Below are 25,262 nucleotides of genomic sequence, written 5' to 3'. Positions count from 1 at the left end.
CAAGACAAGATCCACCTCGGGACTTACAATCACATAGTCTAAGCTGACACTCAAATGCAGTGCTGGATGTTTGCTGAAAGGTCAAAAATGCTGTCCTTAGACTGTTGTTAAACCCAAACTCCATCTGTTTGTCTAGATGGACGGAAAATCCCAAAGCACTATTAAAAAAGTGAAGTTTCTCCCAATATGGTGGTGTTATTATTTTTTCAGATAGAAAATGAGCAAGATGGAGGGGTTTGGGTTATGCCACATACATTTGACTGCACATTCTAAGATGCTGCGCCAGATGAAGAACTACATACTTTACAGGGATTTCACAAACCCTCTGAAATTTTCAATAAAATTGTGAAACCGTGAAATCACTGAAATTAGGAGTCAGGGATTTCATGAAAAAGTGATAATTTCATCATATTGATAACCTTGGCTTGACACTTGTTATCATTATCAACAAATAAATAACACATTATAAAAATTAATATTTTATTCACCATAAACTTCATGTGACATTTCATTCACTGATGAGTCAAATGTTCATTTGTTAACACAAGTGAAGCTTCCATGGCAACAGGAGTTATTTTTTAGCTTTGCTTTGAAGCAGTTAAAACGGTTGGTCTGACATTTCTTTTGACTTCAGTTACACTTTGCAAAACCTTGTCCACCACAAACAGATTGTGCAATGACAGCTTCACAGAGTGACACTGGCATCTCCTGGTTGACACAGGTCTCTATTAACAATTGTTGTGGGCAGAGGTCAAATTGGTTTCTGGAAGAGTGACCCCTCAGGATGCCAGCCTTCACTGCTAGCTTGTACTGCTCAGTGTCTAAATCTCTATTAATGATAACACCAAGGATGTTCCTGGGATCCCGTTTACCCCTGTCCACTGCTGGGATCATTTTTTCACAAAATCCCTGATTCCCATTTTGAGTGATTTCATGGTTTCACAATTTTACTGAAAATTTCAAGGATTTCGCAAAATCTCTGGTTTCACAACTTTCCTGCAACATATATAAATGCTAATTGTTGTTATTATTGACTGTTTGTGATTGTGATTTGAGGGAGCTGAGCTAGCAGTCGTAACAGGAAAAATGGCTCAGATAGGATTTAGATCTGTTTGGGTGTTGTGGGGGTGGTGGGGGGGAAGAGGGCAAGATTGTTAAAGGTGGAATAAATAATAAGGGAATAAATTCAAATGGTGGAAACATTTGTATATTTTATAACAGTTTATTATAATAATAATCCTTGCATTTGATATAGTCCCTTGCACGTCTTCTAGACGTCTCAAAGTGCTTCACAGAATATGCTGTAAAGTGCACTGACTACATATTTGTGGGCGAAACATTTCTTATGTTGAAACTATTATGAAACAAAACAAATTTAATCGGATATTTATTACATACATGAAACACTGCCATGGCTTTGGCACAATGATTGGGGTCAAGCAACAGAAAATTAGATTTTTATCAGTCAAGGGAAGCACCTGAATACTGTTTTACAGGATACTGCCTCAATTAAGCCAGTATACTTATTTTTAACAATCAGATCGATTGTACGGAGTGATTTAGGGAATTTCGTCTTCGCAGCAGTAGTTGGACTTGAAAATCCTCCACACCGCTAGTCGCTGAGAAAGGGATTTAATCCTCTAAAAATAGGTTCACATTATATCTATAAAGCACCTGAGCTTTGCTCTTATGATTTGCCAGCTCATCTGAAACCTTTGCACATCATGACTGACTCCCCAACCACACATATTTATTGCACTGAAGAAAAAAAAGTCTGGGCACTTTGGTTTTCAATGTGCACTTGATGGAGGAAGCGAATAAAGGAGTATGAGACGGGGGAAGGCAGGGACATCAGCAATGGTGGCGGCTCACCTAATTTATAAAATGGCACAGACTAGTTGGGCTGAATGGCCTGATTGGGTGCTGTACAGTTTCTGTAGTTATAATAATAATCCTTGCATTTGATATAGCGTCTTATCACATCTTCGAGACGTCCCAAAGCGCTTCACAGAATATACTGTAAAGTGAATTGACTGTGTATTTTGTGGGCGAAACTGCGGGCAGTCAATTGCGCGCAGCACTGTCCCACAAACCGTCGCGTGGATTGAGTGATCAAATTATTTCTCTATTTTTAAGGGATGATTACCCCCCCGGAAAAGCGATCCGTCAATCGACGAACAACCCAAGTTCCCAGTTAAACAGAGGCGTGAGGAGTGAGGAAACTAGCCTAAAGTTTCGCTCGACTGGGGATCGAACCCAAGTCCTCTCTCTTGCGAGGCGAGTGCTCCAACTAAAATACAGGACTCCACTGTAATTCGAGACATACCCCCAGTCCTCACTCAGGTAATCTGTGCAACTGAGAGAGAGAGGAGAGAGAGAGAGAGAGACAGGAAGAGCAAACCTGAGCAGCACCAGGAATTGTCATGCACTGGGGAGGGGGTTTAAAAGCAATGCTGGAATAGGGGGGAATGGAGAGGGGGGGGGGGGGAAGGGAGGGAAGATATCTTATCCAAACCAAGTCTTGTCAGGTCAGTCGGGGTGGGGCCGCCCTGCTCGACGGGCGTGTGGGGAAAAAAAAGTTTCAGCGCAAATAAAACTCTTGGCACCTGTTAAGTTTAGTGAGTCAAGAGCTTCCTGGTTCAACCTGAGACAGGGGAGGGAGGGAGGGGGGGAGAGGGGGAGTTACCTGAGTGTCGGGCAGTGCAGTTACACTGGGTTTCTTTTCACTTCACACCGGGGGTGGAAACTACAGCTCACACGCAAATATTTTATCAGTCCAGGTTTACCCTCTCTTCGTCAATCCTCCCTCCCCCCACCACCGTGTGTGTGTGTGTATGTGAGAGAGCAGTGGTGTGTGTGTGAGAGACTGAGAGCAGTGGTGTGAGCAGTGGTGTGTGTGTGAGCAGTGGTGTGAGCAGTGGTGTGTGTGTGAGAGAGACTGTGAGAGCAGTGGTGTGAGCAGTGGTGTGTGTGTGTGAGCAGTAGTGTGTGTGTGAGAGAGACTGAGAGCAGTGGTGTGTGTGTGTGAGCAGTAGTGTGTGTGTGAGAGAGACTGTGAGAGCAGTGGTGTGTGAGCAGTAGTGTGTGTGTGTGAGCAGTAGTGTGTGTGTGTGAGCAGTAGTGTGTGTGTGTGAGCAGTGGTGTGTGTGTGAGCAGTAGTGTGTGTGTGAGCAGTGGTGTGTGTGTGTGTGTGAGCAGTGGTGTGTGTGTGTGTGAGCAGTGGTGTGAGCAGTGGTGTGTGTGAGAGCAGTGGTGTGAGCAGTGGTGTGTGTGAGCAGTGGTGTGTGTGTGTGTGAGCAGTGGTGTGTGTGTGTGTGAGCAGTGGTGTGAGCAGTGGTGTGTGTGAGAGCAGTGGTGTGTGTGTGTGAGCAGTTGTGTGTGTGTGGCGATGCCTCTCCAGTGGGAGCAGCCGGGAAAGCCTCGGTGAGGGAGGGCAGGGAGTTGGAGGAGTTGCCGGTGGCCGGAGCCATGGGCAATGCTATGAGGAGCCGCTGCCCCTGTGTGGGCCGCCTGTGTCCGTGTTTCTTCGGTCACAACAAGAGGGACGGGCGCCCCCCGCCCCCGCCCGAGGTCATCGTGAACCACGCTCTGAACGTTCAGAAGCCTCTGCCGCCGCTGCCCACCCGCGGCGCCGCGGACACCCGCAGGACCGTCTACGTGGCTCTGTTCGACTACGCAGCCCGCACCGAGGACGACCTGAGCTTCCTGGCCGGAGACCAGCTGCAGGTGATCGACCAGTCGCTGGAGACCTGGTGGCTCGCCAAGTCCCTGAAGCCGGGCAGGACCCGCCAGGGCTACATCCCCAGCAACTATGTGGCTCTGGACAACAGCATCGAGGCTGAGCCGTAAGTGTCCCCCCAGCACAGACCAGCACAGCACAGCCCAGCACAGCACAGCACAGACCAGCACAACACAGACCAGCACAGACCAGCACAACACAGCACAGACCGGCACAACACAGCACAGACCAGCACAGACCAGCACAGCACAGACCAGCACAACACAGACCAGCACAGACCAGCACAACACAGCACAGACCGGCACAACACAGCACAGACCAGCACAGCACAGACCAGCACAACACAGACCAGCACAACACAGCACAGACCAGCACAACACAGCACAGACCAGCACAACACAGCACAGACCAGCACAACACAGCACAGACCAGCACAGCACAGACCAGCACAACACAGCACAGCCCAACACAGCACAGACCAGCACAACCCAGCACAACACAGCACAGACCAGCACAGCACAGACCAGCACAGCACAGACCAGCACAACACAGCACAGCCCAGCACAGCACAGCCCAGACCAGCACAACACAGCACAGCCCAGCACAACACAGCACAGACCAGCACAACACAGCACAGCCCAGCACAGCACAGCCCAGCACAGCCCAACACAGCACAGACCAGCACAGCCCAACACAGCACAGACCAGCACAACACAGCACAGACCAGCACAGCACAGCACAGACCAGCACAGCACAGACCAGCACAACACAGCACAGACCAGCACAGCACAGCACAGACCAACACAGCACAGACCAACACAGCACAGACCAGCACAGCACAGACCAGCACAACACAGCACAGCCCAGCACAACACAGCACAGACCAGCACAGCACAGACCAGCACAGCACAGACCAGCACAACACAGCCCAGCACAGCACAGATCAGCACAGACCAGCACAACCCAGACCAGCACAACACAGCACAGCACAGAGCAGCACAGCACAGCACAGGCCAGCACAACACAGCACAGCACAGACCAGCACAACACAGGCCAGCACAACATAGCACAGCACAGACCAAACCAGCACAGCCCAACACAGCACAGCCTAGCACAGCACAGCCCAGCACAGACCAGCACAGTACAGCACAGCCCAGCACAACACAGCACAGCCCAGCACAACACAGGCCAGCACAACATAGCACAACACAGGCCAGCCCAGCACAACACAGCTCAGCACAGCACAGACCAACACAACACAGCCAAGCACAGCACAACCCAGTACAGGCCAGCACAACAGAGCCCAGCACAGCACAACACAGGCCAGCACAGCACAGACCAGCACAACACAGACCAGCACAGCACAACACAGATCAGCACAGCACAACACAGATCAGCACAGCACAACACAGCCCAACACAGCACTGCCTCTCTGTCTCTCTCCTGTGCAAAATGCTCAGCAAACTAGCCTGTGCACTGAGCTCTGGCAATCCCGGGCTTGACCTTTTGCTCTGTTCTGGGTTAACAACAACATGCATTTATATAGCGCCATCCATCCAGGGTTGGGGAGCATGACTCCCAGCCCCAGGGCAGGGAGGTGGGCCATAGGCACAGACCAAGAGGAAGGTCTATCGAGGGGGGTCCGAAGGTGGGAGAAGGACCGGGCAAGGTGAAGGGATAGAGGAAGAGCATTCCAGAGTTTCGGGACGTAATGGCTGAAAGTCTGGCCACCTGATAGTGGAATGGAGGGTACGAGGGACAAGATGAGGCCAGAGCCAGTCAAGTGGAGACAGCGGGTAGTGGGTTGGCTGTGGCCTGAGCACTGTCAATCCTGGGTTTCACATTTTGCTCTGCGCTGGGTTAGCTGATCCCACCCAGAGTGTTGCCAGAAATTAAAATCCGCTTGTTTCATCCACAAAATACAGTCAATCCAACATGATAAGTCGCTATATCAAATGGAAGAATTATTATATAAATCCAAAAGTAGCTCAATATTATATGTTGCCTCTAGAGTGACTGATTTAGATTAGTGTTTTTGAAACTATGTAAGACAAGGTCCTCAGTGGGGGAATACACATTTAAAAAAAATGTAAAAGAAAAATATTAGGTACCTGCCAAAAGCCGTTTTTCTATACGTACAGGAATACAAAAACCCACCCAATTGGGGATGAACCTGCCCAATCTCGCCACCTTGATCTCAGTTTGGAAAGCTGTAGGAAATGTGATGTGGACCAGGAGGTCACTCAGTCACTGATAACTGCTGCCCAGTGGGTTCTTGTGAAAAATCTGTGTGTAGTTTGTGTTGGAGTTTGAGTAGGAAGCGGGACTGGGGGGTAGGAGAAAATGAGGAAGGGATTGTCTGGTAAGCTATCCAACTGTTTGTCCAATGATAACCTCGCCACCTCTTCAAAATAACTTATCATCACTGTTGCCAACTTCAACACTACTACAAGACTTTCGACCTTCACGCTGGAGTAGTCTATCATACTATTCCACTCGCTTTTAAATTTTTTGGGGGTCAGCTGGGTGTCCAGTGGTGGTCTGGCTCCCCGAACGGCCTCGGGAATGTAAGTGGATGGGCTGTCATCAGGTAAAATGATTGTCAGGTAAAATGGGGGCCTCGATTTGGGAGCCTTGGGGGAACTAATGAACTAAGCTGATGCTCCAGTGCAGAGATGTGAGATTGCTGTATTATTGGTGGTGCTGTTCTTCAGATCTGATGTTAAACTAAAGCCCCATCTGCCAGTTCTGGTGGACGTTAAATAATATGACACAATTCAAAAAACAACAACAACAAGATTCCATTTATTGAGCGCCTTTCACGTCGGGAGGACGTCCCAAGGCGCTGTACAGTTGGGTCAGGACCCGAGCAGGGGGGAAATGGTGAGGGGAGGGAAGGGAGGGAGCGAGGAGGGGGTAGAGAGTCGAGAGGGGAGCTGAAGGCACGATCAAAGAGAAAGGTCTTGAGACCGGCCTTGAAGGAGGAAAGGGAGGAGGCGGCGAAGGCACTGGGGGATGGAGTTCCAGAGCCTAGGGGCTGAGAGGCTGAAGGCCCGGCCACCGATGGTAGGGCGGTTGGGGCGGGGGATGTGGAGCAGACCGGAGCCAGAGGAACGGAGGGTACGGTCAGGTAGGTAGGGGGATAGTAGGTCGGAGAGGTAGGGGGGAGCAAGGCCGTGAATGGCCTTGTAGGTGAGGGTGAGGATCTTGAATTCGATCCTCTGGGGGATTATTCAATAATTATTCAATAATATTCAATAATAATTACTATTCAATAATAATCACTCAATCTACGACTGTTTGTGGGACATTACTGTGCGCAGTTTGCTGCTGTGTTTCGACCACATATTCTGTGAAGCGCTTTGAGATGTCTTGAAGACGTGATAAGGTGCTATATGGAGTCCTGTAGCTCAGTGGATAGAGCAATTGCCTTGCAAGCGAGAGAGTTGGGTTTGATTTCCGACATTGGGCAAGTTTCTTTACTCCACACACCTCTGTTTACCTAGCAGTAAGTAGGAACCCGGTTGTTAATCGATTGACGGATTGCTTTCTGGGGGTAATAATCCCTAAAAATAATTGTTCACTCAACCTATGACTTTTGTGGGACACTGCTGTGCACAATTGGGGGGTAATAATTTCTTTAAAAAAAAGTTGGTCAGTCAATCCACGACTGTTTGTGGGACAATGCTGTGCGCAATTATGCCCACAAAATATGCAGTCAATTCACTTTACAGTATATTCTGTGAAGTGCTTTGAGACGTCTTGAAGATGTGATAAGGCGCTATATCAAAAATACAAGTATTATATCAAATGCAATGATTATTTTTATTATTTGAAAGAGAAGGTAGTTTTTCTTAGTGTCCTGGCCAATAATCCTTTGATCTGCTTGTGGGACATTACTGTGTGCACATTAGCTGTTGTGTTTGCCTACAAATACATAGTCACTACAATTTACAGAAAACACTGAGATGTTTTAACATGACAAGGCACTATATCAAATGCAGAGATTATTATTGTTAGAAAAATGCAACTCTTCTTTAGTAACAAAATTTCAGATGGGGTATGCTATCAATTTCAGATCGGGTAACCAAATTCCACATAAGATCCTTTTCATGTGTGAATCTGATCATGTAGAATTATTTTTAGTTGACAGGAACTTTTACTTTTTTGTTCCACCATCTGCAAATAAAAAATAATATTTACTACAGTCTGATTCTTATAACTTTCTTTAATTGTGAATCAGAACTAGGTTTTATAATTCTCTTCTCTCCTACCACATGCTTTATCTTCAGTAGATTTTAAGATATGAAAGTTAGACTGTACGTAGTAAGGCTTATACTGTTTACCTAGCACCAAGTAGAAACCATTTAGTTATTGGCGGATTGCTTTTCTGGGGGTAATAATACCTTCAAAACAAAATAAACATTTAAAAAAATGATTTGGTCACTCAATCTGTGGCTGATTGTGGAACACTGCTGTGCATAATTGGCTGCTGAGTTCACCCACAAAATATACAGGATTATTATTGTTATTTAACTGCAATACTTTACATGGGTATGCAATAATGCAGGTTTGTTGCAATTGTCCCTTTTTTTTAAAGAACTGGAGGAATTAATGATTTCTCTACTTGAGACTTCAAGGTGCAATCACCTTGCATTTTAATAAAAAAACTCCAATATTTTCATTTCCTTATACTTTATTGTGATTAATTATTTATGCTTATTGTACAAAATGCAACTAATCTTTATGCAGATTTTTCATGTCTTACCATCAATGAGATTAGAGTCAGTAAAAGCCATAGCTGGAAAAAAAAGGCAAAATACTGCAGATGCTGGAAAAGTGAAATAAAAACAGAAGTGTCTGGGAACACTCAGCAGGTCAGGCAACATCTATGGAGAGAGGAAAGTGAGTTTAAGGTTGATGACCTTTCGTCAGAGCCATAGCTGGTTCCACTTGAAATACAGTACATGACACTAATTATTTTCCCTCCTGACATGAAAAGCGCTATATCAATGTAATCTGATATTGTTGTTGTACTTTTTTTATTCATGAAGGATGACTAGATTCAGGTATGGAACACTCAACTTTTTTCAGGCATTGTCAGTATAACGTATAGGCCAGGTACAAATTGTATTTTTTTTGCATGCTTCGTGAGATCAAAGATCTTTATGCTTCCTGCTGTAGATGTTATATCTGGTTGTCAAAGTTCTAATCTGAAACAATCTTAATGGCTAGAATTTGCATGCAAAGTATAATGACTGCACTTTGCAGTATATATTATGAAGTGCTTTGAGATTTCCTCCTGATTTGAAAGGAGCTATATCAAATGCAAGCAGGAGCATACTGGCTATTTGAGAAATCAGGAAATTTCTCAAGTGATCGGCTCCCAATGCTTACCACCCCAGAGCCTGATGTCTGGGTGAGTGACAGCTCGGACCACCGAAATTATCGCCCAGAGCCCACCCTCCCTAATTAAATGGCAGGAGGTTTTATGCCAACCGCCTCCCCTCCCCCCCACCCTATGACTCGGTGACCCCATTGTATCTGAAAATCCTGAGCCCTTTCAGGGAGCCAGTCTGCCACTGAATACAAGGATTCTATTATTAATAACCATTATCAGCCAGAAGTAATACCATTACCAATTTAAACACTGCCCTACAAAGGGCAGAGAGCAAAGTCGAGGATTACTTATCCATAAACCAGAAATCAACATCTCCACTTGTACCTGAGTGCCTTTGTAAAGTGTGAAGAGAGACACAGAAGAAGCTGCTGTAGTCATGGACCTTTTACACTGTTTTCTGTTTGAGTTGGACAGTTTTGTGCAGTTTTGGATCACAGCACACATTAGAAAATTGCATTCAGTTAAATTGGAAAAAAGTCAATAATTATTGCAGAAGTCATTGAGAGTACAATCACTTCACAATTGATCTATCTGACTTCTCTACACTAATGTTGCCGAACAGAAAAAATAATGCTCATTGTTTAACTTTGTTTATAATTTTGTCATTCCAACTATTCTTTCTATAAAAAATTCAATTAAAAAAATCCAAGGTGCAATGAAGCTTGAAATAGCATGGATTACCTGAAGCTTTTTTGACATTCTGCATTTGTGTCCCACAGTCCTGATGTTCAGCTCCCCAGTCATGTTCTTGATATATCAGTAACTTCTGCTTACAATTTGCCTTTGCAGAACAGTTTTTTCAAGTGTGAACTACTCCTGTTTTACTACTGGTAATAAATATTTTGAAACTTTCTGGATTCCTGTGTGTACCAGCTGATGTCCATCACTGATTCCTCAAGAAACTCTTACCCTTGTTCCCCAGCTGGCAACCCATCTTCAGGTTCCAATCACAGTCTGTCCTGAGTTAGCTGATCATAGTTAGGTTGGGAGTTACAATTTAATCAAGGTTCCTGTTTCTTATATCTTGGCAGCTATCCACTGATCTCTTCTGGAAGGTATTATTTATGCAGATATTGGAGAAAACAGGATCAGGTGTAGATTGTGCTCCAATCTATTGGGTAGAAGTAGTTAAGTTATGTGGGCTTTGGAGCTTGTGGTGGTGGTGAACACAGAGGACACTAAGAAGCTCCACAGTCTTAAATCATAGAGGAAGAATCTTTGATAAAAGCACTGTGACAATGCAGGGAGCGAAAGTAATGTGTTTTATGACATATTCGAACTTTGGTCAGGAAGAAGAGATCAAAGTTTGGGGAAGCAAGACACATAGGATCATAGATCAAATGTGATAACAATAGGAAAGATTCAACACAAAGGAAGAGAAAGAATGGAAGAAGATGCGGATCATAGGTGAGAAACAGATTATCTATCAGATTACAATCTATTCTATTCAGGAGCTTGAAATACTTTATGGTCTTACTTCCCCAAAAGAGCTGTGGGAGAACTTTGCAGTTTTAACTTGTTAAATTCCAGCAGTAACCAAACACACATTCCCAAGCCTTGTCTCTTGCCAACCTCTGCTTAATACTCTAATTAGGTAAACAGGTTGTGCCCTCTGTGGAGAGGGTGAGCATTCCATTCCAGACATAAAGACATTTCATATGTGAAACTCCTGGTCTGGTTTGCGTATTCTTAAGCATGGTGATGGGTTTCCGCATATGTCAGGCACCCAGATACCAGGCTGAGCAAAAAAAAGGACTGATTTTAAGAAAGTGTTTTTTGAAAATTTCTGATTGAATTTTTAAACTTAAGGAGTGCATGGGATATACTAGAAAGTGCCTCTAAAGCTATGGAAACAATATTGAAGTATTTGACAAATTTTGCACATGCAGAGAGTTGAGTTAGGGGTAAAACTACATTTTTGGCACAAATAAACACAGAATTTTTTGACATAGCTTTATCAATGGAAGATATATAAAAATTTCACTAGAGGGACAAACAAGACAGTGGGATTCTATAATATTCATGGAAGCATGAAGAATTCAGACATCAAAAGTAAAGGGTGGTACAGTTACTGTTTTAGTTTTTCGAGAAATATTGTTGGATACTCTTAAGACAATAAGGACCAATTGACTAGGATCAATGGAAAGGAATCAGAAGGTAGAAAAGCAGGAAGCGGAGAGAGCTGAGTAGAGGGTTTTTGTTTGGACTGTTTTGTACCTTGTGAGCTGAAGTAAAAGTGTGTTCTACACATTGTTTGTTGAGAACATAACAAATATGATGAAAGCACATGTTGATGTAAGGAACTAAATTATTATCCCATCAAAGGGGATAAATGCCAATCTTAGTGATTAAGACATTACACTATGGAAAATAGTGATGTGTGGGTGTATCTGAGTACATGCAACAACAATAACATTTATATAGCGCTCTCCACGCCAGGCAGCATCTTGGAGCGCTCTATAGGGCCTTTCACATTGGGGAGACAATTCATAGCACTTCACACAGCTGACAATATCATTACAATTGTAGTCAAAACGTTTTTAGAAAGTTAGATTAAATGCGAGGAGACATAACTTAGAAATGTACATACTTGAAATGAGAAAAAAAGATTAATGGTTATAACGTGGGGAGGGGGGAGGGGGAGAAAGAAGCTGATTTTTCTGATGGTAAAGAATATCTAATCTAGGAGATATCATAAGTGGAATAGATATCCTGTAGTTGCTGATTTGAATGCTATATATTCAAATGTATATTGGTACAGGGTGGTGGTGTCTAGGTGACGTGGACCTTAATCCTTCCGGGGAAAGTGTCTGGGTTTAGTTTGTCACTAAGTTTGTATATAAAGGGAGATGCTACCCTGCATGAAGGGCGCTATATAAAGATGTTGTTGAATATTAGGATCTTGTATTTGATTATTTTGATTATTCGGTGTCCTTTCACTTTGAGTGCACACTTTTTAGATTGCTATCCATTTTGGTGTTTCCTCTTTTACTCCAATTGTTGTTTGTATAGTCACATTGCTAGTGTAATGTTTATAATATTGTTCTTGGGAGGGAGATAAGTAAGACCTCTTTGGAACTGAGCTGTCTGTAAGGTGATATGGCTACAAACTGGCAATGGAATATCAGAACTAAGTCAATGCTCTGTGGCAGTCTTGGTAGTCTGGTTTCTGAGTCGGGCAGGTCTGCAGTACTGTAAGTCACTGCTGTTGACCGACCTGCCAGGCTGCATTGTCAGCCAGGTTCGTCAGGGCAGACCAAACAGTGATGTCATGTGTTCTTCTCACTTGGTTCCTGTTAAACCTGAAAGTTAATCTGTAACACGTAGCGTGGTCCTAGTTGGACAAGCAGTAGGAAGCATTCCAGCCACTGTTCACACAGGCAAACTGCGGTTTAACTGGTTAAACTCCAGCAATACTCCCAACACATTGAGTCCCCAAGATGTAGTTCTTACCGACCTGCACCTAATGGATTAGGTGAGCAAGGTGGGTGCTTCTGAGAGTGTTTGCATTTAATTCCAGATAAAGGGAAATTTCCATGAGTGTGTGGGATTCTTGGTAGTTTGGATACTCTTAAGTGTGGTGATGGGTTTCTGCATTTGTCAGACACCTGGCTGGCCATGCATATATATGTATACTTGTATATTCTCATGCTTTCACATGGAGAGCTGCAGGTACACTATAACTTTACACAATAACAATTGGGAGGAAAAGCAAACCATCCAAATATTTGACTCCTGCAACTCCGAAACAGAGAGATTCAGTGAATGCATTCAAAACTGTCAAACAATCTAAGGCTGAAACCAAATTAGTGACTATAGATGGCTGTATTATATTGAACTCCATTCTCCTACAACTACAGCTTTAAATAGACCGGTAATTCCTGTATTTGATTTTTGATATTTAGATGCTGTTTTTACCCTTCCATAAAATTGGGGGTATAAAGGCAGCATCAGGTAAAATGGTGGTGTTATTGTGTTCAACTCTGATGGACAATTGTAGTATAAAGAAACTTTTTAGAGTGACAGTCACATCAAAATGCCTCAAGGCACATCAGAGTGAATTACTGTACTGTCACATTTGCCATCTGTTTTGTAGGCAAATATAGAAGAATCAACACTAGCAAAGTTACACAAAGAACCATGTGGATTATTTCGCCCACAAAATACACAGTGACTTCACTTTACAGTATATTCTGTGAAGCGTATTAGACGTCTAGAAGTCTGCTATACTATGTATTAGTGCCAGCAATTTATAAGAACACAAAATAATAAAAATATAGAAATGATCATTAAAATTTCACGCTTCCTCCTTCCACAGACCATACAAATCCGACCCAATCATAGACTTTGTCCTTCCACTTCATCTCTCGAGGAAAGCTTTGCAAAGATATTTCTTGATTCCTAAAGTAAATGGAGCAAAATTCAAGAACATTCCTCCACCCCCACATCTCTATTATTCAGACTCGGTCTCCAGTGTACCGTGTCGCTAGAGCTGTGTTTAAAAACTTTTTTTTAATGCAGATATCTTTTAAATCCTCTGAATTATAACTTTGCAAATACATCACCACTGTGCTTCATAATCATGGACTTTTCAACAGCTACATGTAGGGATAGGATAGCTAATGTTTTAAACTTTTACACAATGCCAAAAATAATAATTAAAAAATCATGATTTGCGGTGAGTTTTAGAGACTGCCTTTAGAGTGACTATATTCGTAGTTTGCTATCTGTTTTGAAGGCAAATATAGCAGCCTATACACTACCAAAGTTACACAAACAACCTAGACCCCATCTTAAATTTGTTTGGATTGAGAATCATCAGCTGTAGATTGACTGCTGTATTTTTTTCTCTCCCAAAATATTATTAGTTCCAGTTACAGTACTGCAGGGAATCATAGTTTTAAAATAGTTTTGAAATGAAGTATCTCAATAACATACTAGTGTGAAATGTGTAAGCCATTTAAGGAAGCATTTCCTATGGGAATGAGATCATCGATAAAGCCTCACTATGTTGTGGTTAGTGATTTGTGTTGCGAAATGTACTTTAACCTTGGCACCAAAATCACTGTAGGAATCTTGTGCCTGACCTCAGTGGTCAATATTTGGATTGCGATCAGTGATATCTCCTAGCATTAAGCAACTAGTCTATGTTTCTTCAGTTTCCTTGGTTTTCTCTGCCAGTTCGGATGATGAGCACTTTAGCATTGCAGGGCTCCAGGCTGCTTTTCACATCACAAATCTCCAAATCAGCAGAGGGTTTATTTCAAATTGCGTCTTGATGGTGTCAATTCCCCTCAGATCCAATTGCTGTTTCACAGTTGGATAACCAATTTCAGTGTTAAAAGAAGGATGTTACAATGAGTATCTCCATGGATGAGGTAGAAATTGCCAAGAGAAAGCCGAAAGAGACTGTTAGTTAACTCATTGCTTACCATGTAAAAACAGGGATAAACAAGGCAAATAGGATACTGGACTCTATTACTAAATCAGTTGAGGTCAAGGAGTCTGTCTCCCTCCCCTGTCCTTCCCCTGCAGGCTGCTCATTGCTAATCACAATGAGCACCTTCCGCCCCTCTGTGCCATCTCTCGCCCCCACAGCCGCCTTCAGGCCGACAATGTTCCACTAATCCGCCACCTCTTGTTCCAGAGTGCGCATCTTGACTGCCTCCCCCGACCTGAGCTGGCCCTCCCTCAAAATGTCCCCCTCAACAACAACTTGCATTTATACAGCGCCCTTCATGTGGGAACAAATTGCCAGGACGAGTGGTTGAGGCCAGGACACTGGTTTTATTTTAAAAATAGCTTGAAGCTGTGATAGTAGTAGGGCAAGGTATTCTGGAAGAAAGAGGCCAAATGAGCTGAAGGGCCTCCTTCATCCAAACCAATTTTATGATCTTTAATAAGCAGAAAAGAAGTAAGTAGGTGAAGATGTGTTCCTGACACTCCATGAGACCGACCCATGGACCCATTATCTAAATTTGTAGATGATGTTATGCAAACAAGGAGATATTTTGCAGGAAGTTAAGATTAGGAAGAGCTCTAATCAAAGTGTTCAAAATAGATCACGTATGCACAATTGACCACTTTAAATTTCAATCCACAAGTCAGTTTGAAATGTATCATAATTACTGGCTGGCCAATTTCATGAAATCACTGATCAGTGCTAGTTTGTAGCCATGGCCTTGTGTCTGTGATGTGTATGATACACTGGAAGGAGACTCCAGTTGAATTCCTTATTGAGAGATGGTATTAAGCTTTTCAATTATTTGTGTTATGGTTTTTTTGCATTAGTAGGTAAGGATGTTTATTCCTTTGGTAATGCAATAATACAGGGTGCACGGAAGCTGATGCAATGCATTTATTTTTCCACGATAATATACTTGAGAAATTCCACATGGGTCTAGATTTACTCTATTTATTTATGTAGCAATTTGGCAAATTGTTGAACTTAGTCTTAAATTTGAGGTACATTTTCCATAGTTCTTGAAATAATTTACTGAAAATGGGCTTTGAAATTAAGTATTTAAGAATTTGCCAAATTCTGAACACTCTAAAATGCTACGTAAAATAGAATAAATCTAGACCCAAGTGGATTTTCTTCCTGACTGCTGTTTTCCTTTGTGGGTTTCTGTGATAAGCTGATGAGTATATGTCAGAAGGATATTTGAAGAGCGTAATATGTTTGGTACTTCACTACTGTTGCTGATTTCTATGAGCCGTAGTTCTATTACCTGTAGAAAATAGCTGAATTGCAGCTTTACAACCCTGCAATATAATCCAAAGCTTTGAGATGCTCTAAACTGCGAAAGTGACTTACAATTGTTTCATAAAGACATTGAAGGAAATAGATTTTATTAAACTGTTCTGTTGTCACATGATCCGAAATTGAGAAATGCCTAATCAAATGTTTTCAAAATGATTTCTGGCATTGCTGACAACTGGTGACCTTACATGACAGCCTTTATGATTTAAGAAGCAGGGGAAGTGTTTTTTTACAGGAACTTTATGCTTGACAAGTAGATTAGAATGGTTATGCATCAAATTCATTTTATTTCGTTTTAATTTACACACCACTAAATGCAAGCTGGAAGTTGTCAGCAATGACAGCTGAGGTGGGTAAATATTTTCATGAATGCTTTCTACATGATGCACTGTTACAGAAACAATTACCCTTGGCTTGGGATGGAAAAACACTTTTATATAAATGCACTGGATTTTAGTGCCTTATATGTGCACAATTTTTCTTATTTCTTCATACAGTACTTGTAATTATTCTCTCTTTTGTCCACAATTGCTTTCTTATCTCATTGTGAGAATATTAAGGGATTTGGAAGGAAGGTAGAATTAGAGGAGATTGAAGTATATAAGCAATAGAATGGTTTGTGGCGGAGTGGGCTCAATGGACTAATGGTCTTCTGTTCCTTTGTGCTACATTGTCTGTCAGTCAGCAATAACAGAAGCTTGCACTTGTATAACAAAAACAGAAGTTGCTGGGAACACTCAGCAGGTCAGGCAGCACTATGGAGAAAGGAAACTGAGTCAATATTTCGGGTCTACGACCCTTTGTCAGAACCATAAATGCTGTCTGACCTGCTGAGTGTTCCCGGCGACTTCTGTTTTTGTTTCAGATTTCCAGCATCTGCAGTATTTTTTTTTTAATCCTTGCATTTGCATTTTGCATTTTGCTTGCACCGGAGTTGGTTGAGCTGGGGAGTAGGGTGACTGGAGATCACAAAGGTATGGTGGGGCATGAAAGTAGAGATAATTGAAGATTAGGACAAAGATCATAAAGTCAATCTGCTGCAGGAGTCGGTGGAGTTTGACATAGATAGGGGTGACCTTTGCAGCACATATGCAAGTGGAACATATCGATTCATCTTAAAAATGTACTTGATTGTAAGTAACCATCTTTAATGTTATTAATTGAAAAGGCTTTGTGTAACAAGACCTTCAATTACATTACAAATGTGCCAATTCAATTACAGCATCGTTGCTTGTGTGCTCAGTTGTACTTGTCGAGAACTCACTTCAGCCTTTGGCCAATGAGGTTCTGAAGCGAGAAATAAAAATCAGATCTCCCTAATTGCTAATTGCCTTACTGCTGGAAGTGGTAATGAACGACTTTCGGCAGAAATAGCCTGAACTGAGCCAGTTCTGAAGTGCTCATCTCATGGGCGTTCAACAATTTGCCCAAGGAGGAGTTGCTTCTGGCCTCAGCTGATTGAGGAGATTATCAACCTTCAGAAACGTGCCTTGCAATTGACCAATTAGAGGAGCTGACAATATGAATGGGTTGGATAAAGTGTAGTGACTGCGCATTTGTTGTCGATTGTGGCAGCCAATTTGGGCACAGCAATGAACCACAATCGGCCATGAAGTGAATGATCAATTTTTTCTGGGGAATTGTTGGCCAGGATACTGTGAGAAACTCCCTGATTGGATGAAGAGAGTTAGTCCTGATGTTTTCTTTCAGCAGTTTATTACCTTCACAGTTGATGTAACATTGGTTGAAATTCCTAATTTAAACAAGCAGAAGGTTCATTAAGCACAGTTGCAACCAACTGATGCTGCCAAAGCCAATTTAGTCAGGAAATGAAATTTTCTTGACAGTTCAGTTGAATATATATTTTGAAATATTTTTATTTGGTAGATATATCAAGATTGGATTGCATAAATATAGGGCTGCAATGTTTCAAAAAATAATATTGAGAGTGCTTTTTATGGAATTAGCAGATGGACAGTAAATATTTTTTGTGTATTTACCAGTGATGGCAAGCTGCTGTGGGGATCAAGCTGTTTGAGTAATACTGAAGTGACATTTTATTAATTCCAGCATTTGGCATCCCAGCATTGCAATAATAATCCTTGCATTTGATGTAGCTCCTTATCATGTTGTTGAGATGTGTCCAAGCACTTCACAGAATATACTGTAAAGTCGATTTACTGTATTTTGTGAGTGAAATGTGTTTCAGGTTCCAAAATAATTTTAGGTAGATAAATTGTAGGTAAAGTTCAAGACTGGAAACTGATTGAAAAGATGGTAAGAATTTTTTTTTGGGTGGAGGTAGGAGAAGCCAAGATCAGACAAGCAATCTTGTGTTTCAGGTTCTAAAATAATTTCAGAATATTTCCTCATTCTCTAAATGTAAGAGGCTGCCAAGCATGCTTATTATGCATGCGTGAAGTCGTACAGTAACAGTAAAATGGCAATCTCTGTTGAGTCACTGACCACATATAAACCCATGGAAAGTTTTTTGTGTTGCCCTTCCCTGCTTAATATTAATTCACCTTTTTCAATGCCTGTTGTGTATGGCCGAAATGTGTAATGTATCCCCTGCTGTTACTGTGGAAGGCACAACAAATGGGTGGTGATTTTCTGCTTGGGTATTGGGTGGGTTCTCATACCTGTTGTTTTTTTGGCCAGGCCCACTTTACATTGTCTCTGGAATATTACAGGAAAGGTCATATAGACCTCTCAGGAAAGAAGTCTATTACGCACCTCTAAGAAAGTCAGCTAACCTGGAGCAATGTACAGTGTGGAGCAGATTCATCTGAAGAGGAATTGAGAGTTTCAATGCTAACGGTGGGATTGGATGAATTAATTGTTTTGTGTACTCGTAGGATTTTTACATAACTGTCACCTCAGCTCTGATAGCAATATTCTCACCTCTGGGTAGAAGGTTGTGGGATCAAGCCCCACATAGGGACTTGAGCTCCTTGTGCAGTCTGACAATTCCAATGCAGCACTGGTAGAAGATTGTATTATGGGAAGTGCCATTCTTTGGATGTGAAAATAAATCAAGGTACCCTGTGTTTGTTTTCAGATGAGTGTGACAGACTCAACATTTTTAAGTCACCAAAGAGCAAGCACTTAAGGCACTTGGTTAAAAGCTGCTAAATCTGTCCATACCAAAACCATCAGAAGTTCTAAGCAGTTTGTCATAAACAACAACAACAAGATTTCATTTATAGAGCGCCTTTCACGTCGGGAGGACATCCCAAGGCGCTGGACAGTTGGGTCAGGACCCGAGCAGGGAGGAAATGGTCAGGGTGAGGGGAGGGAAGGGAGGGAGCGAGGAGGGGGTAGAGAGTCGAGAGGGGAGCTGAAGGCACGGTCAAAGAGAAAGGTCTTGAGACCGGCCTTGAAGGAGGAAAGGGAGGAAGCAAGGTGAAGGCACTGGAGGATGGAGTTCCAGAGCCTCGGGGCTGAGAGGTTGAAGGCCCGACCACCGATGGTAGGGCGGTTGGGGCGGGGGACGTGGAGCAGAGCAGTGAGGAAGAGGATCTTGAATTCGATCCTCTGGGGGATGGGGAGCCAGTGGAAGCGAGCGAGGGTGGGAGTGATGTGGTCGCGAAGCCTGGTGAGGGACAGTACATGAGCTGCAGAGTTCTGAATGACCTGCAGCTTGTGGAGGGAGGTGCCGGGAAGGCCGGCGAGGAGAGAGTTCCCATAGTCCAGCCTTGAGGTGATAAAGGCGTGGACCAGAGTTTCAGCAGCGTGAGGGGTGAGGTAGTGCCGTAGTCTGGCGATGTTTCGGAGGTGATGGAAGGCGGTGCCAGTTGTGGCGCGGATATGGGGAAGAAGGACAGCTCAGGGTCGAACAGAACCCGAGGTTCCTGACTGGCTTTGAGAGGTGGAGAGTGCAGCCTTGGATGCTGATGCTGTCAGCGCCTGAGGTGCGGAGGCGCTGACGTGAGCCAATCAGGAGGGCCTCAGTTTTGCGCACGTTGAGCTGAAGAAAGTTGTCTCTCGTCCAGGACTCGATGTCGGACAGGCAGCTGTCAGGACATCGGTGGTCGTGGAGTTGAGGGTAGAGGAGGAAAGGTAGAGTTGGGTGTCATCCGCATACATGTGGAAGTTAACCCCATGTCTGCGGATGATGTCACCAAGGGGGAGCATGTAGAGGGTGAAGAGGAGGGGACCGAGGACAGAGCCCTGAGGGACACCACATGAGACAGTGCGGGGGCTGGAGGAAACGTCATTTGTGGAAACAAAATGAAGACGGTGGGAGAGGTACGACCTAAACCACTCATGGACAGGGCCTTGAAGGTTGAGGTGGGAGGACAAGCGGTGGAGGAGGATAGCATGGTCGACCGTATCGAATGCTGCCGATAGGTCGAGGAGGCAGAGGGAGCCCTGGTCGCAGATGGTCAAGATGTCATTGATGACCTTGACCAGGGCGGTTTCTGTGCTATGGGCAGCACGGAAACCCGACTGAAGGGGTTCGAATAATGAATGGGTGGAGAGGAAAGAGCGCAGCTGGGAGGCGACAACTCTTTCAAGGACCTTGGACAGGAAGGGGAGGTTGGAGATGGGCCGGTAGCTTGATAGCTGCGACGCATCAAGGGAGGGTTTTTTCAAAGTGGGAGTGATGATGGCAGTTTTTAGAGGAATGGGAACAGAGCCAGAGGAGAGGGACAGGTTGCTGATGTCTGTGATAAGTGGGGCAAGGAGGTGGAGCTGAGATACAAGGAGTGGGGATGGGGTCAAGGGAGCAGGTGGTGGGTTTCAGGGACAGGATGAGTTTGGTGACAGAGGGTGGGGAAACGGGTTCGAAGGTGTGTAGGGGAGGATGGGTAGGAGTCGGAGTGTGGGTGGGAGGGGGTGGATGGAAGTGGGAGGGAGAGTGACCGCGGAGTAGATTCCCTTGATTTTGGATTCAAGGAAATCCAGCATCTCCTCGCAGTAAACCAGTCAGCATAACAAGTTAATGGAAAAGTCTTCACTTGTTCCAATAATATATTTTCCAAATATTCTGAAGATTTCTCCATAACATGGCATTTTGCTAGAAAATTTATTATTGGAACAAGAGAGGAATATGATTCCGTCCTGCAGGATCTTTATATCAGCATTCTGCAAACTTCTGCAATGCTTGAAACAACTGTTTCTGACAAAAATGACATTTGTGGAAAAATACAAAATCAAGAAACGAACAGAATCAAGGCTTTTGTCAGAAACATTTCGCCTAATGCCAATATGATGGTGATGATGTCCTCTTCTACCGTATTTCGCCCACAAATATACAGTCAATTCACTTTACATCATATTTTGTGAAGTGCTTTGAGATGTCTAGAAGACATGAAAAGCGCTATATCAAATGCAAGGATTATTATTGTTAATGTCAAATAATTCTAGTAATTTTATTTTGTTTCTCTACATGACAGAAATTTTCTCCAATTTCTTCTCCTCGGCAGAAATTATACTCACTGATTTTATTCCCTTTTTTATTTAATGCACTGCCCCAGAGGGCTGTAGAGCCAGATTTAATTAGGATTTTTAAAGTGTGAGGGATAGAAACTTAGAAAGTAAAGTATTAAGAGGTATAAGGAAATGAAATTAAAATGTCTGCTTTGATCTACTAAAATGGCAAGACTGGCTGAATGGCCTGAATCCGTTTCTCAGTTCTTCCCTGTGAAATCCCCTTCCAAAATGAAAATAATTCCAAAACAAAATAGTTTTGCAAATTGGAATGCTAAATTGTCAGTCCATATTTTTACATTAAATGTGATTATATAAAAAAGGCACTTAAGGAAAGGCTGCCAAACTGACCACACCAAATCAAGAGTTTTCCTCAGCCTTCAGAAGTTCTAACAAGTTTCTCATAAATCAATCAGCATAACAAGTTAAGCTTAATCGTTTAAGCAGCCACCAACATGCAACTTAGCCACTACTTGCTCAGTGGTGGTGGAACCAACATTAACTGTGTCCTCAAAATAGTTTGTTTTGTATAGTAATGTTTTTCAGTCAGAAATAATTTTAATTTCAACTGCAGTTATTACATGTAATTGACCTGTACCAATTATTTGAGACAATTTAATAAAATTAATCTCTTTAAAATCGTTGACAGAGAGGGTATTGAGTTGAAAGGCATTTTTAATTTCAGTTGAGTTTCAATCTTAATATATATTAAAAAATGGGTACTTGTATCTTGTACTGTTGATGCGAAATGTGCAGCTGTAAAACAGCAGTTTCTAATAACCTGAAATAAATTCTCACGAACGCAAGAACACAGGATTGATTCAGATGAAGAAAGCCCTTTAGCTCATCTGATCTCATCCTCCAGAACGCCCACCCTACCACCCTCCCAACACATCATCAAGCTGTTTTTTTAAATGAGTCCAGCGTCCTGGCTTCAACACTCTTCCTGGTAAAAATCAGATTTATTACAACATAAATTCACAGTTTGCCAGGAAAAGTGTTGAGGTCAGGTCGCTGGATTCTTTTAAAAAATAACAGCTCCCTCTGACATTGGGAGGACATTCCAAGGCATTGAATAGTCTAGAGTTTCCACGTGAGCTGGGTTACATTGATGAAGAACCAAACTGGGATGAATATGCAATAGGATGCAACTTAATGGTGTAAATGCTCAATTGTAGTAACTGCAGGAACTGTTAGTCACTATATAAATGCAAGTTTGTGTCATTTATGTAAACCTGCATTAGAATTTACACTGCTATCCCACTTCTATCAATACCATTCGTATTTGCTCGTAATTCTGAGAACTAAGTGTGTGTTGGATTGAAGTAATTAAAGTGCTTAATTGTAAGAAGAGTAAAGTGCTCAGCTAATAGTAATTAATGGATAAGATCAGCCTCTGAACAATATTGAATATCACTGCAACTTAACACTACTTAGATTTTGAGTTTTTGTATAGCTGAAAAAGTGAATTTTATGATGACAATGAATTGAGAAACTGATAGGAGATTGAGTGTATCCTTTATTATCTTTTACATAACAATAATAATCCTTGCATTTGATATAGTACTTTTCACATCTTCTAGACGTCTCAAAGCGCTTCACAGAATAGACTGAAGTGAATTGACTGTATATTTTGTGGGCGAAATGTGGCAGCCAATTGCACACAGCAGCGTCCCACAAACAGTCGTGAATTGAAGTGACCAATTTATTGTTTTTTTTTGAGGAGTTATTATCAGGTGTGTGGTGTAAGGAAACTTGCCCAAGGTTTCACCCTGCTGGGAATCGAACCCAGGTCTCTCGCTTGCAAAGCGAGTGCTCTAACCAATGAGATACAGGACTCCACATTTATTATATATTGAGACTTGCTGTTGAAAAGTCACTACTGACTAAGGATGATGAGGAGTGGGCAGGAGAGTTAAGTTAGATTAGATAGCTCATACAGAATTAACCATCAGCTCAGACAGGATATGCAGACTTGATGGGCTGAAATTGGGTCGGTTCTGTGCTGTAACATTCTGATTCTGTAATATGGATTTGCAACCAGAAATTTCCTAATCTCATTTGGATGAGTTACCAATCCCTGTGGTAGGGAATAATGTTCTGGGCTCAGTATTGGTGCATGCTGCTGATTAATTATGTTTTACATATGCATAGTGATACAGTGTGGAAACAATCCATTCAGCGCAGCTCGTGTGTGACCAACATTTATACTAAATATGAACCCTCACCCTTCCTAATCGTCCCTTTTATGCCACTCTATTGCCTTCTCCCTCATGCATGTGTTCTCTAAAATGCATTGATGCCTTTTGTTTCAACCATGGCTTCCAGCAGTGAGTTCCACATTCTCACCACCGTCTTCATGAAGACGTTCCTCCTAAACTCCCTATTAGATCTACCACTGGCTGTCTTAGATTTACACTCTCTTGTTTTAGACTCGCCAACAAGCAGAAATACTCTTATCAATGTCCACCATATCAATCCTTTTATTATCTTGAACACATCTATCGAGTCTCCTCTGCATCATCTCAACTCTGGAGAGTGAAGGTCCGACCTGACCAATCTTTCTTGATGGCTGTAAACGTTCATTCCTGGTTACAATATATTTCCTGTAATATGATTGCATTTGGAGTACACAGTACTCCAAATGTAATCTAGCCAACAACAACAAAATTACATTTATAGAGCACCTTTCACGTCGGGAGGACTTCCCAAAGATCCCCAAGATTACTTAAGTGTTCTGTTCTTCAGGATATATAGCCAAGCACCCAATTGCCATTCATTGAGGCCATTTACCTCAAGATAAATATAAAACACCTGTTCTCTTACTTTCAGAGTCCTGTGAATCTGAATCACTAGATCTGTGTTGTTCTTCCCCTTTTAGATCCATTTGAAAAATGATGAATTGGGAGCTATTTTTGACTGAATTTTAAAGTAATTACATCAAAGTAACTAGTATTATTGAGTGTCTGTAATACACTATTAATTGAAATAACATGCATTATGCACCATTGAAGAATTAGAATATATATTTCCTTTCCTAGCACTCGCCTCACAAACCTCCAGTCCAGTTTCTGCACTGCCCACAGTGCACAGGTTGTCCTGGTGAAAGTCGTTCTATCTGTGACCAGGGCTCTGTGCCTCCTCATTCTTGATATGCCACTTTCAACACTGTTGATCATGCTATCCTTCTCCATTGACTCTTCTTTCATCTCCACCTTCATACTTCTGTCCTCTCATTTTTCTCCTAGTCTTTTCAAACAGCTTCTCCTCCCCGTCCATACTCCCATGTGCGACATTCCTCAGGTCTCTATCCTTGGACTTGTCCTTTTTAATATCTGCGTGTTCCTGATTGCCGATGTCATCCATAGACATGGGGTTAACTTCCACATGTATGCATATATAGAGATGCACATGGTGCTGGCCAACTCTATCTCAGTGCTTGCATCCTCATTGCTGTTGGGACTAATTGCCTGTCAGACGTCAAGTTCTGGATGAGCTCTAACTTTCTTCAGTTGAATGTCAACAAGACTGCTTGACTCCAATTAGTGCCAACTCACAACTGGCGCTGACAACATCAAACTACATGGATTTACACTCCATTTTGCAGTGCTCTGTGGAATCTCTGTGTCTTGTTCAACTTTCAACTGTCCTTTAAACCTCACATCCATGCTCTGACTTGTTCAGCTTTCCCCACCTCCGTAACATTGTCACCTCCGCCATTGCCTCTCCCCTCAGGCTGCCAGGACTCTCATCAAATTCCAGCTAGATTATCCCAACTCTGCTCACCAGACCACCAGCCTCTTCCCTTTACAAGCTGCAGACTATCCAGAATGTTTCACTCACACGTTATATAGTATATTCTGTGAACAACAACAACAAGATTCCATTTATAGAGCGCCTTTCATGTCAGGAGGACGTCCCAA

General features: G+C 42.7%; 1 protein-coding gene across 1 annotated transcript in view; it reads left to right on the top strand.

Moving 5' to 3' along the window:
* Positions 1-3,337: 3,337 nt before the first annotated feature.
* frk (fyn-related Src family tyrosine kinase) overlaps positions 3,338-25,262 on the top strand; it is a 59,308-nt gene continuing 37,383 nt past the window's right edge. The window contains exon 1 of the mRNA XM_007899639.2: positions 3,338-3,845. Within this exon, the coding sequence (XP_007897830.1) occupies positions 3,469-3,845 (377 nt within the window). The 5' untranslated portion in view covers positions 3,338-3,468. The remainder of the gene's footprint in view (positions 3,846-25,262) is intronic.

Source organism: Callorhinchus milii, unplaced genomic scaffold (genome assembly GCF_018977255.1).
Source record: "Callorhinchus milii isolate IMCB2004 unplaced genomic scaffold, IMCB_Cmil_1.0 Scaffold3, whole genome shotgun sequence".
NCBI lineage: Eukaryota > Metazoa > Chordata > Chondrichthyes > Chimaeriformes > Callorhinchidae > Callorhinchus > Callorhinchus milii.
This window is presented reverse-complemented; position numbering and strand designations above follow the sequence as displayed.